The sequence below is a fragment of the Hemibagrus wyckioides genome, linkage group LG05, assembly GCF_019097595.1.
Source record: "Hemibagrus wyckioides isolate EC202008001 linkage group LG05, SWU_Hwy_1.0, whole genome shotgun sequence".
Lineage (NCBI taxonomy): Eukaryota > Metazoa > Chordata > Actinopteri > Siluriformes > Bagridae > Hemibagrus > Hemibagrus wyckioides.
The window spans coordinates 13944517-13957681 of record NC_080714.1 but is presented as its reverse complement, the minus strand read 5'-3'; the positions used below and the strand labels follow the sequence as shown (position 1 = coordinate 13957681).

General features: G+C 37.8%; 2 protein-coding genes across 7 annotated transcripts in view; both read left to right on the top strand.

The window, feature by feature from the left end:
- The first annotated feature begins 3992 nt into the window (after nt 1-3992).
- tmem230b (transmembrane protein 230b) lies at nt 3993-7384 on the top strand. The gene is made up of 4 exons (XM_058388755.1): nt 3993-4145; nt 4512-4640; nt 4897-5022; nt 6728-7384. The coding sequence occupies exons 2-4, from the start codon at nt 4545-4547 to the stop codon at nt 6866-6868; spliced, it is 363 nt and encodes a 120-aa protein (XP_058244738.1). The 5' UTR covers nt 3993-4145; nt 4512-4544; the 3' UTR covers nt 6869-7384.
- An 864-nt stretch (nt 7385-8248) lies between these two features.
- igsf9b (immunoglobulin superfamily, member 9b) overlaps nt 8249-13165 on the top strand; it is a 29094-nt gene continuing 24177 nt past the window's right edge. For 3 of the 6 annotated variants that reach the window (XM_058389913.1, XM_058389912.1, XM_058389908.1), the window contains exon 1: nt 8249-8908. The gene's annotated coding sequence lies outside the window, so the exon portion shown is untranslated. The remainder of the gene's footprint in view (nt 8909-13165) is intronic. The other 3 variants (XM_058389911.1, XM_058389909.1, XM_058389910.1) reach the window with 3 other exon arrangements.

Here is a 13165-nt window from a genome sequence, read left to right as displayed (position 1 = left end):
TGAGTAGGTGTGTTAACTGGTTAAAATCTCCAATACACAGTCCAATCCAACAAGATATTTGCAGGTAAGTGGCAAAGAGAGACACCCAGCTTTGAGCCAGGCAGCATGTTGCTAAGTGTTGCTTTTCACCAGAGACCTACAGTTCACGGAAGGAAATTGTTACTTAAATAAACCCAACCATTTAAGGTCAGTGTCACCTACAAGCTGGAATTACCACATCACAGTCACCTGGCTCTATTGTTCAATGTCTCCAGCCTCAAACCTGTCACTCAGGGTCCCCTCACAGAAGATATTTTCCCCTCCACCCACCAGCACCTTTGGAAAATGAAGATGAGCCAATCTTCTCAGTCAAGGAGAAACAGAATTTACAACACAGAGAGGTTAAGATGAAGTGTCTGACTGACTACAAGGGCTGCAGTCCCAATGAAAGGTGCTGTGTGCCAGCGCAGGATGTATTCAACCCACTATATCTTGAATTTCATGCACAAGAGAGCTAGGGACAGTGCAAACAGTGCAAACAAAAGACAAAAATTTAAATTATGAGCAAAGATAGCAGAAAGAACAAACATCTGAGTAAACAGAAAATAAATTTTGTTTTTAATTCCTAGAAATTCGAGTTCTTCTTTGTTTGTTTGTTTTATTTTTTTAAATTTTGTATTATATTGTATATTGTATTGTATTAAATTTTATGATTTGTGCGTATACCCATGTACCTTAAACACAGGCGGATCAAATCTGTTAAAATGAAAGGTGTTGTGTGCCATCACAGTATGTATTTAACCCACTATATCTTGAATTTCATGCACAAGCATATACTCTGAGGACTACAATACCCAAACTGTCTCATGTTCACACTCATATGAATTGTAAAGTATATTTGCTGTACAGTCTGTACCAAGCCACTTGTTTCAGTGATTGTTTCTCTGTTTTTAACTTAGATTTCTATTCATGTTTTTGATCTTGCCTGCCTTTATTAATGTTGTTTACTCAACATAATTGAGGTTGTTTGACCTAGGTTTGGATTACATTTTTGTTAGGTGTGGATTGCGTCTTTGTTATTAAGTCAAGTCAAGAAGCTTTTATTGTCATTTCAACCATATATAGCTGACACATTACACTGTGAAATGAAACAATGTTTCTCCAGGACCATGGTGCTACATAAAACAACATAGAGCTATGTGGAACAACACAGAGCTAGGGACAAGTAAGTTGTCCTAGCCACATAAAGTGCATTGTGTGCAAGCTAGTGCAAACAGTGCAAACAAAAGATAATAAAAAACAGGGTTCTTTTAAACATATATACACTTATGTAATAGCAGTGTTGAAATGTGGTATGCAAAAACAACAACTGAGTGAATGTGTAAGACAGCATGTGCAAGAACAGCATGTAAACTGTTGTAATGTGGGTGTTGCTATAGACATGGATGTTTGTTAAATGAGTGTTTGAGTGTGCAGGGTCTTGCAATCAGAGACGGTGCAATTCCCAAACCAGGCAGTGATGCAGCTTCTCAGGATGCTCTTGATGGTCACACTGTAGAGCTTGGTCAGGGTGGGGAAAGAGAGATTGGCTTTCATCGGCCTTTGTAGGAAGTAAAGATGCTGCTGGGCTTTTTTACTGATGGAGCTGGTGTTGAGTGATCAAGTGAAGTTTTCCACCAGATGAACACCAAGGAATGTGGTACTCTTGACGATCTCCACGGAGGATCCGTCGACGTTCGGTGGAGAATGGCAACTTTGTGCTCTTCTGAAGTCAACAACCATCTCTTTAGTTTTGTCAACTTTCAGAGGCAGGATGTTGGCTCTACAACAGGTTGTTAGCTGTTGCACCCCCTCTCTGTATGCTGACTCGTCGTTCTTGCTGATGAGACTCGAACACGGTCAGGTCATCTGCAAACTTGATAATGTAGTTTGAGCTGTGCATTGCTGCACAGTTGTGAGTCAGCAGAGTGAACAGCAGTGAGCTGTGCACACAGCCCTGAGGGTCCCAAGTGCTCAGTGTGGTGGTGCTGGAGATGCTGTTCCTGATCTGGACTGACTGAGGTCTCCCAGTCAGGAAGTCCAGGATCCAATTGCAGAGGGAGGAGTTCAGGTCCAGCATGCTCAGCTTCTCGATCAGATGCTGAAGGATGACTGTGTTGAATGCTGAACTGAGGTTTATGCAGCATTCGTACATATGTGACTTTATTGTCTAGCTGGGTGGGGGTCCAGATGGGGGGTTGTGGCAATGGCATAGTCCATGGAGCGGTTTGGACGATACGCATACTGCAGGGGGTCCAGTGAGGGTGGTAGCTGGGTCTTGATGTGCCTTGACGAGCCCCTCGAAGCACTTCATCATAACATGCTGAGTTCTCCAGTGCTTTCAACGCCATATGACCTGTACTGCTCAGTGATAAGCTACTGGACATGCGAATGGATGCTCCTTTAGTGAGATTATCAACTACCTCAATGGTTGACCACAGTATGTGAGGCTGCAGACATCATAGTGAGCAGCACAAGAACCCCCCAGGGGACAGTCCTGTCACACTCTACACATCAAACTTCAGACACTGCTCATAGTCCTGCGGACGTTCTCTTATGACTCTGCCATTGTAGGCTGTATTAGGAGAGGTTAGAAAGCTGAGTACAGGTGCAGGTACAGGTGAGTGCACTGGACAGTTTTGTGGAGTCGTGCGCATGAAATCACCTGCAACAAAATGTCACAAAGACGAAAGAGCTGCTGGTGGATTTTAGCAAGCAGAGGACTCCCCCAAGCCCAATCAGCATCATGGGAACTGAGGTGGACATTGTGGACAACTATAGGTTTCTGAGTGTCCACATAGACAACAAGCTGGAATAAACCAAAAACACTGTTGCACTAGATAAGAAAGTTCAGAGTTGCCTGTACTTACTGTGGAGACCCAGGTCCTTTAATGTCTGCAGAACCATGCTGCAGATGTTCTACCACTTGGTGGTAGCCAGCATCAGCTGTAGTGTGCTGGGGTAGCAGGGTGAAGACAGCTGCCAACAGACTCAACAAGCTTATTAGGAAAGCAGGCTCTGCCATGGAATGGAGCTGGAGTCTCTAGCTGAAGTATCTGAGAGGAGAATGCTGAGGAATTTTTTTATCATATTAATGTTATATTCCAACTATATTACACTCTGTGTAATTCCTATGTATGTCTGCACTAGCATGTATGTTTGCACTATGTCTGTACTTTCCTCTGCACTGGAGCTCCTGTCACCAAGTCAGATACCTTGTGTGTGTAAACATACTTGGTAATAAAGCTCTTTCTGACCTCTGACTTCTTATTATGTGCATTATATATACACACACCCCTTGCTGAATTTGCAAAATGTTACCTATTTAAAAGAAATGAGAGGAATCGTATGAAATGCAGTTTGTTTTTTGTTTAGTTCTGCCCTAAATAAGCTATTTCACATAACAGATGTTTACACATAGTCCACAAGACAAAATTCCGGGGGGGGAGGTGGGGGATTTCAACCGGCAGAGTCGCGCGTCAGTGACGTCACTTTATTGATCGGCTAGAGAAGGGAGGTCAGTAAGGACCAGTAGACCAATGGAGACTTTTATCCCAACCCCTAATATGTATAAAACTCTACTTGTGATTTTTTGGAATAGTAAACAAGCAACCTGGAAAGAAGAACACAGAAAACTGAAGCGCGAGTAAAGAGAGAATTAAATTCCGAGCAAAAAAAAAATAGCAGAAAGAACAAACATCCGAGTAAAGTAAACACGGAAAATAAAATTTCCTAGGAAACAAATTCCTAGAAATTCGAGTTCTTCTTTGTTTGTTTGTTTTATTTTGTTAATTTTGTATTATATTGTATATTGTATTGTATTAAATTAAGGCGGATCAACCATATGAAGTTTCAAACATGGATTTGGGATGGCTGATAATATCTGTTAAAATGGAGCAAATAACGTGAGACATTTATCTAAAAGAAACGCCACTTCTGCTGTGTGAGTTTTTGATGTACTCAACAGTAAACAGTAAACAGTGCACCTCCAACTGTGCTGGGAACGCAGCCTGTGATACTGCACCTGGATGCGCATGCGCATGTCTGAATCCAACACGGAAGTGATTTCGCTTTACAACTGCATGTTGTTTTTAACCGTAATCGAGGGACGATGAGATTCACTTGAGGTATTTTAACATAATTGTAGGAGTCTATATTGTCTTTAATTTCACATCTCCTGGTATTTCTGTTCAGTTTTAGAATGTGTGGTGCATTTGAAGAGAATACAGATAAAGAATTAGTCTAAACGCTGGCTGTCTGCCTACATGATTATGGTTGATCATGAGTATTGTGAATGTGTAATAAACTGGATTTGACTGACAATCACAGCATGCTACAGCAGAATGTGAATGTAAATTCTGCTTAAGATTCTGTAACTTTTACAGTCAGGATACCAGTCTGTTTCTACTTTTGCTGACATGTATTTGTGACAGTGAATTTAGATAATTAAGGCTGTCACAAACCAAAAAAAAATGCTATTTACTGAGTTTCAGAGTGAGAAGTGAAGGAGGGTAATAAGAGAGAAAATGCCAGCTCGGAGCAGTGTAACGGGTGGACTGCCCAACAGCAAAGTGAGATACTCCAAACTAGCCAGTGATGATGACGGCTACATTGACCTTCAGGTGAGAAATGAGATTGAATTACACTTGATGACATGACACTCGATTAAAATACACAGGAAAAAGTCACTCCACCAAAGCGTTTTTATTTTAAAAAATCGAAACACCTTGTATATTGTTGTACATAATATTACATCAATATTAAGAAATTCTTTTAACACTGATTGAAAGTCACTTAAAGTAGTAATATGATTCACACTGTGGCATGGGAAAATGATATTTTATGATATTGCTCTGTCTTTCTTAATTTTTTTTTAAGTTCAAAAGAAGCCCACCCAAGGTCCCATATAAGGCGATCGCCCTGGCCGCTGTTCTTTTTCTTATTGGCTCAGTTTTAATCACCATTGGAGCTCTGCTCTTAGCTGGATACTTTGAAGTTCAAGATGTAAGTATGAAATTTTTTACAAAAAGCCATATTTCCTTAACATATTTCCTTAACAGCATGCAAACTCACTAGCACTAGTGACTATTAGGAGATGCATGGACTAGGTGTGTCTAAGAATGGACTTCCTCCTCCATTTATTTTTGTCCTTTAAAGCTGTAAATATAAATAAAATACAGGTGCTGTGGCATAGTGAAGTCCATTGTGACCATCACTATGCAAAAGAGTGCATTAAGTGTGGAATGCAAAGGGTGCAGCTTGCATGTTCCAGTACCATTCAGCTAGTTTAGGCACCGTCATTTTCAGGTGATACTGAGGCTAGAACTGAACATGGCGGTTAACTCCCAGGTCATTATCTTTAGCTTGGTAGCAAAGAATTCCCAAACACTGCTGTAGATATTCAAGTAAGACACTCTGTTGATTGACCTGAGCTTCCACATTACACATTTGTGACTCGGGTCTCATTTCCAGAACCAGCCATTTTAACTGCCTTAGCTTCACATGTTGTCTTCCACAAGAGTTGTTTAAGGACAAATTCAGTCATGTTTTTGTTTATAAGGGTGTAAATAATAATTCTGTGGTTCTTACCAACTTCTTTAAACAAATATTTGCAATGCTAATTCTTTTGTTAAATTAAGTTCACCAGATCTTGACATAACTGAGCACTCATTTCACCTTCTGAAGAGGAGACTAAAGAGAGGAACCCCCCAAAACAGACATTTTATTATTTTTGCTCACCTAACAATTGGGTGATCTTCCACCAATGGTTCCATGTTCTAAGTTGGTTAACACATCTAGATATAAATATCAGGAAATTAAATCTCTTCTGTTGTCTCATATTCAAAGTTTGAGATGGTTTAAATACTTGAAAGACATATACTCAGATTATTTAAAAGATAAACAGAGAACTGGCTCTATTTAGTAGTACCATTAGTAATAAACCTCATGTCCTGTGAGGATTTAGAATAGCACTCTAATAATCCTGGTAGATGATATAAATAAAAAAGAATTAGTAATCTGACTAGAAAAGTCTCTTGATCACATTAGCTCTATTAATACTGTATACTACCACAATTGTCAAATTAAAAATCCAGAGCTCTTCTTAAGACATGGGAAATGTTATCAATACCATTAAGAATGTAGAGTGTACTTACAATAAAAGTAATAAAGAGTATAAATATTTTTCCTGTTTTATTTTTTTGAAAATGTCAGTGTATGAAGAAGTGTCATGTTGAACAGGGAGTAAATAAGACATTTTACACACATGAGAACCATCAACCAAGTTTCAAGTTAAAGCTATTTACAGTATTGAATATCTAACAGAAAAGCACAATGGATAATTCTAAAACAATGGATATAGTTAGGGAAGTTTGCTGCATAATAAAAGACTGAGCATCATGTCTTGCTAAAATACACAATTCAAGCTGTATTTACGTTTCAGAACCTAGTGCTATAACCTTCCTGTTGTGAGGTGCCACTCCTACTAGAATTAATCTGTCGTCAGTCAGGGTCAAGGGAATAAAACCGGCAATCAAACCTTTAAAGACATTAACTAGTCAGAGTAATCAATAATCATTTACCCTACCAGTGCAGTAGTTAGATATTTTGCTGATTGCATTCTTATTTATTATTGTTAGAAGGTGTGTCAGGATTAAAGTGTTTTCTGAAGACTTTCCATAAATGATAATATGTTTTATTTCACTTACAGCACCGTGAGCGCACTATACCTGTCCTCATCATTGGAATTCTGGTCTTCCTCCCAGGATTCTACCACTTGCGGATTGCCTTTTATGCCTATAAGGGTTACCGCGGCTACTCTTACGATGATATCCCAGACTTTGATGACTGAGTAAGATAGAACAGTGTTTTATCAATGTGATCTTTCCTGTATCTGCATATACAGCATCAGTCTAGAGAGGCTTGCATTTGTAGAACATAAAGGTTTTCACCTGGAAAAACAGCTGGTACCTTGAGCCTAAAGAATCCAATATATGGATTTATAATCCATATTTCAGAAACATAAAAAATGTTTCTAGCAGTGGTGATGCTATGCTAACATGTAATTGTCTTTTGTGCATATTAAAATTGAGGTGAGAGGAAGCAAGCTATTTGAAATGTATAAATATTTCTGTTCTACTTTTCAATATTGTGTTTGATGTGTTTCTACTGTAGAATAGGTTCATATGAGGAGCAGAATCCTGTCATTATCCGTGGGTCAGACAGAACTGTATTAGATCAGGTTTGAAGTCAGGTGAATTGAAATATATAATGTCTAGACCATTCTGTGACTGGGTTTCCTGCTAAATCATTAGTACTGATTTTTTTATGATTTGCCTTTATTACCATGTAATAAATATCAGAGTTTTGATCTGTTTAAAATGCTGGTGATTGTTTTATTTATTTAGCTCCCCTTCAGTTCATTTGTTTCCTTTTCATTGTAATCAGTCAATATCCATGATCACGGTCAATTGCTTTTAAGTCTACAAATTAAACAAATACCTCCTTCTGGAGCACACTTTGCCCCAAAAAAGATATGAGGCATGGACATTGTGAAAGCACTTAAATATTGACGAATACAGATCTAAAAAGGTATTTCATATAAATATATGTAAAAATAAAATATAAAATTGTCAGTTAACTGGTCGAACACGCTGATGAAAACATTTTATGTGGGACCTTACGCCCTCTAGTGGTATGAAAATGAATAGGTAGGAGGTAACAAAAGCAAAATGTTTGTTTGTGTAAGCGTTTTTTTTTGACCAGTGTGGAAAAATATGCTTTATAAATATAAATCATAAGTTTGACCGCATACCCATGCTTTATATGAACCACACTTACAGCGCAGGTCACATAACTCGTATAAGGCAGTATGAGGTTTCAGCCGTAGACCTGAATTATAGACGATATTAGTGTTTAATCCTAATTAGTGTTATAACCTAAATTAATTGAATTTTCAACCCTTGTACCGTTTTCTTGTTTATTTTTATTTTATTGTACTGTTACCCAGTTATTAGACTAATATGAACAACAGCATTTAGTTATGAAAATTCAGCGCTGGGGTTAATTGTCGGTCATGTTCAGAAACAGTGGGTGAGACTTAGTATGCGGGTTACATCAATCTAACAAAAGTGTGAGAGTGATTTTTCACTGTCCAGAGAGAAGAAGCCCACTGTGTGTGTGTGTGTGTCTGTGTGTGGAGGGGGTTAAGAGAGAGGGAGGGAACGAGGGAAGAATGGAAGGGAGGGAGAGAGGTGAGGTGAGGAGGAGTAGCACAAAGTAGACGCTGTTCATTTCATTACACATGGCTTTATATATCCCCTGTACTAACTTTTAAGAGGCAGCTATATCGATCTTTCCGCTCGTCGACCAGAGGATTTTTCAGTGGGGCTTAAGTGATTTTATTCTACTGTAAAGTGAACAGAAAAGGGGAAGTTGAAGCTCGAGTGCGCGCGTCTGTAGCCTGTAGCGAATTGCGTGTAGCATTGCGCATTTTGGACAACCTGTGGCAGCAGGTAACGTCCTGTGAAGGAAGCTCTAACTCACTGCGGTCAGAGTGTTTCGGATTATTCACGTGAAGTAAGCTTGATTTCTTCTGGATTTTTTTTTTTTTTTCAAATTGGTCTACAGCAGCACCTTTTTAACTCCGCATCTGATATTGGAGGACACTGGCGATAATGTAAAGCTCACAAAGAACATAACCAACTCGTTTGCACGTGCAAGGTAAAGAAAACATCTCTCTCTATCTTCAGACAAATATTTTTACATTGCACTGAAAAGTATTCTGACCAGGACTAAGGACCCGGACATATTCGGAAGAAACTTCCCTTTTTGCAAGGAAAAGGAAAACTCTTCCATGAAGTGATGTCTTAAAGAAGGTACAGAGCTTCAGGTAAAGATGTACATACAATTTACACAAGCCATAATGCTCTGTATTGACTGCGCATGATTTCGGGATTTAGGATTTGTAGTGTGTGCATTTTCACTAAGTGTCATCTCCCATTGCTGCCCTATACGCCATCCAGCACACCGAGTTTAGGATAAGATATAAGGAATTTTCAGACACCCTAGACCTTGGTTATGTTATGCCACAGTCATCTAACATAATGTTCGTTGGCATGTTAGTTTTTCTTGAGTTCAAATCCCATGCCTTGTTCCAGTTGGGCCATTAATGATATTTGTTTTCCAAACATTTGTAAACGTGTAGCAAGTGAAATGCATGTAAAGCTTCTCTATTTACCAATAATGTGTGGAACCAGTATAGACATGCATGTGTGTTTTGGGAGTCTGGGATTACACAGTGTGTGATCTGGTTCATCTTGTGTAGTGTGACATTGGTCCTTGGTCCTTGGTCCATATTCTTTGACATCTTTGACATTTAAACAGCCATGTTTATTCAGACATCCACCACACATAATTAAAACAGTAGCTTGTTTATAGACACATGGCTCCTCTTCTGTGACTTTATAAACATACAGTAAATAATAAGACCCTACGATTAGTGAGTATATGTGTTATACCTTGATAATGAAATGTTACTTTAATGAAAGTTATACATTTCCCAGTATACATGCCCTGATCAGTGTTTCTCCTCTGAATATCAATTCTTGTTCCTACACAGTAAAGAAGTAAGGTGCAAGAATGATCATAAAAGTAAAGGAGGCATTGTGTGAGCTCACTGGCGTTGTTTTATTTAACACTTACACATGACTTTGGCATGAGAGTTAATGTGTAAAGTAGGCATGAGACTTTTATTTATATACTTAACTTAATTGCACAACTACTGCTAGATGGCTGTGGCAGTAGAGCTTCTAAATGTGTTTGTAGTTTGAATGATCACACCTTGATATCATTGGAGACCTTAAAATTTGATGGCTCTATTTGATATTCTATGGTTTTAAAATATTAATCTATAAAAATTTTGGTGCTCCATAAGGTCAAAGCAGACAAGCAGACAGGCCTAACTTTAGATTAAAAAATGTTCTAAATAAACTTCTCTGAACTTCTCTCATACACAGCATGTCACTAACCTATTTATACCATTAACCTATATTTGTCTGTGCACATGAAATAAATTTAATGCATTTTTAATCCATTAGTTTGTGACATAATAGCACTGTAATGCACTATATAATGTGTTGAATTATTAGATAAATTCACAGCTGGTTATATGTCATCTCTAGCTGAGATTGGTACCATTTGTACTTTTCACAGTCCATTGATCTGTTGTAATATGATGTACCAACTTGGGTATGTATAGACCAAATGGGCATTATGGTACTGTGTTGCTATTAGTGAGCATTAGTTGCTTTTGTAGCATCTTAGGGCTTTAAACTAGGGAGAACAACTCTGTGCAAGTATGTATATAGCTTCTAAGAAGTACTCTTAGAAGTTAATCTTTGAAGTGAATCTTAAGAACTTATGTTGCATTACCATACTTTTTCCACAGTGCAGACAAATAGAAACAGGTAATATTAGTGAATAGTAGTGTTTAATTCATATTACTATTCATTAATTAGTGATGAGTATATTAATAATAGTCATCATAGTAGTAATAGCAATTGCAGCTGTAACAGTCTTGTGTCATTAAGAAGGAAAACAGGTAAACCAGTGAGAGTGCAATCAGCACATAAGGCTTACAATTTGGGAAGACAGCAAAAAGACAGAGGCAGTTGGCCATCTGGGAAACTTTTGGTCCTAAAATTAATGTGGATGTTGCTTCGACCCCCTACCCCTGCCTTGCAGACAACATAACCATTTTATTGCAACTGTATTCTCTTATGGCAGTAGGCTTTTCTGGTAGGATAATGTACCCTGTTACACTGCTGAAATTGTTCATGACTGCAAAAATTGTTCATGCAAACATATACTATATACACACAGATACTATTCTTTGTAAATAACATGTATATATTAGGTGAATGAACTCATTTATATATATTTTATTCTACTTAATAGTAAAAAGCTGTATGTAGGGAGAAATTTTTTTTTTTTTAGAATGAATTTAATTTAGATACAGTCCTATATGGAACATTATGTTCATAGCTAAATAAAGCTGGATCCCATGTATGGCCACTAGGCTGAGATTAGTTCCACAGAACTACTTCTCCCTTTATAACTTGTGAGTGGGTATATCAGCCAGTAAGTGTTCCTCCAGGTCCTTGTGTAACTTAAGAAACACTTTAACATAACAGTGTTGTTTAATATATACAAAAGGATACTGTCCATTCTGTATAATTTTAATAGTCCTAATAGTTATTTGGCCAATTGATATTTAAATATCAATAGAGGCCACAATATACAGTAAGCTGTATTAGTGGCCTATACGATTCTTCTCTCCCTTCTCTCCCTACGATTCTGTTCATGGCTAACACCCCATTCCATCCCCTTGTTTTACAACCAGCCTGCTGAGGGGACAGAGAGAGACATGAAGCCCTACTGCTCCATTTACTTAGAATTGTGGTTCTCCATTTTAATGCAAAAAACCCCGTTCTCTGCACATTGTTTTTTTTTTTCTTTAAGACACCCATCTATGATCATCAGCTGACTATCAAATCAGGTTTTATCTGCATTAGAGTAGGGACAACTTTAATATATGCATAGCATTTATGCAGTCTCTCCATGACTGGAATTAAGGACGTCTCAGTGTTATTGTGGACTACTATCCGATTACTTCCCTCTGGAGTCTATGTGGAGTTTCACGTGCTCTCTCTGTCCATGTATGTTTTCTGCATGATTTCCTACTAGCAACTCTAAGTAAATTAATGATTTACCCAAAGGAAGTAACAATTAAGCACAATCGGATCTATGGAGCTGAGAGCATTGCAGTTAGCCAGGGCTGTCAGTGTTCATCCAATAGCATTCTGATACAGTAATAACTTCAAGTAGACAGAATATGTCTTTATGCAATTTACCCAGCATGTATCAGTAATTACAGCAAAAATGTTAGCATATCGGTTGCTTTAGTCATTTAGAACAATTAAAAATATGGTATTTGTCATTGTTGTGTACACTATATTGTCTTGTAAACATTGTAATTTAGGTTAATGTCAAGACAGATATTAGTTTACCTCTCAAATGTACTGTTGCACAGTAGCCTTATTTTGACTTGAATGATGCACTTGCATGCAATCCAGGCCATATTTTGACATGAATTGCAAGTTTCATATGTACAATAGTATGTACAAAATAAGCAATGACAGCCATTCACACAAATCAAAAACCCTCACTGCAGAAATATGCCCACAGTGTGCATACCATTTCTGGTTCATGGTGCACGTTATACCCATATTTTTTTTTACTTTTTAACTTTAAGCTCTTGCCTCATAATGATATGTGTAGTCTAAGAAATACTAAAAATCTATCCTACAGCATTCAATCATCATTCAATAATCCATATTATTGGCACATGTAAAATGTTTGTATATATTGATATATTTTTTCTGTACATCTCAGCTGAAAAATACCATTTCAGAACATGGGGCAGTGTTGTATAAAGATTTGTATCATACCTGTGGTTGTTCAGCATTATTTTACTCAGTCTTTCCAGTGAGCCAACCATGTTTTATTATCATAGCTGCAAAAGAAGGCTATTGAGATTTGAGTGTGTCCGTCCTTAGTTTGAAAGGTTTGCTATTGAGTTTCTGCAAGTTTATTATGAAAATGATATTGTAATATACAGATACTTGTCCACTTGTCCACTTTAATAGGTATGCCTGCTTATTTATTTTGTTACCCAAGCAGTGTGGCAATCATATTTCAGCAGCCCATTGCATAAAATCATGCAGCTACAGGTCAAGTGCTATTGTTCAGTATTTTAAAAACTGCTGGTCTCCTGGGAATTTTACACACAAGAGAAGTAGAGAATGGTGTGATAAACAAAAATGTTGTGTGAGCAATGTTCAGTGGATGGAAATGCCTTGTTGGTAAAAGATGTCAAAGGAAAATGGCCAGCTGTCCAGAAGGATATAGTAACTAAATAATCACTGTTTACAACCATGGTGAGCAAAAAAGCATCTCAACCTACACAAAACATTGAACTTTGAGGTGGACGTGTTACATCAGCAGACCACATCAGGTTCCACCTCTGTCAGCAATGAAGTCTGGATAGTTGAATATTAGAAATCACCTGGTCTTTTTCCTCATTCCT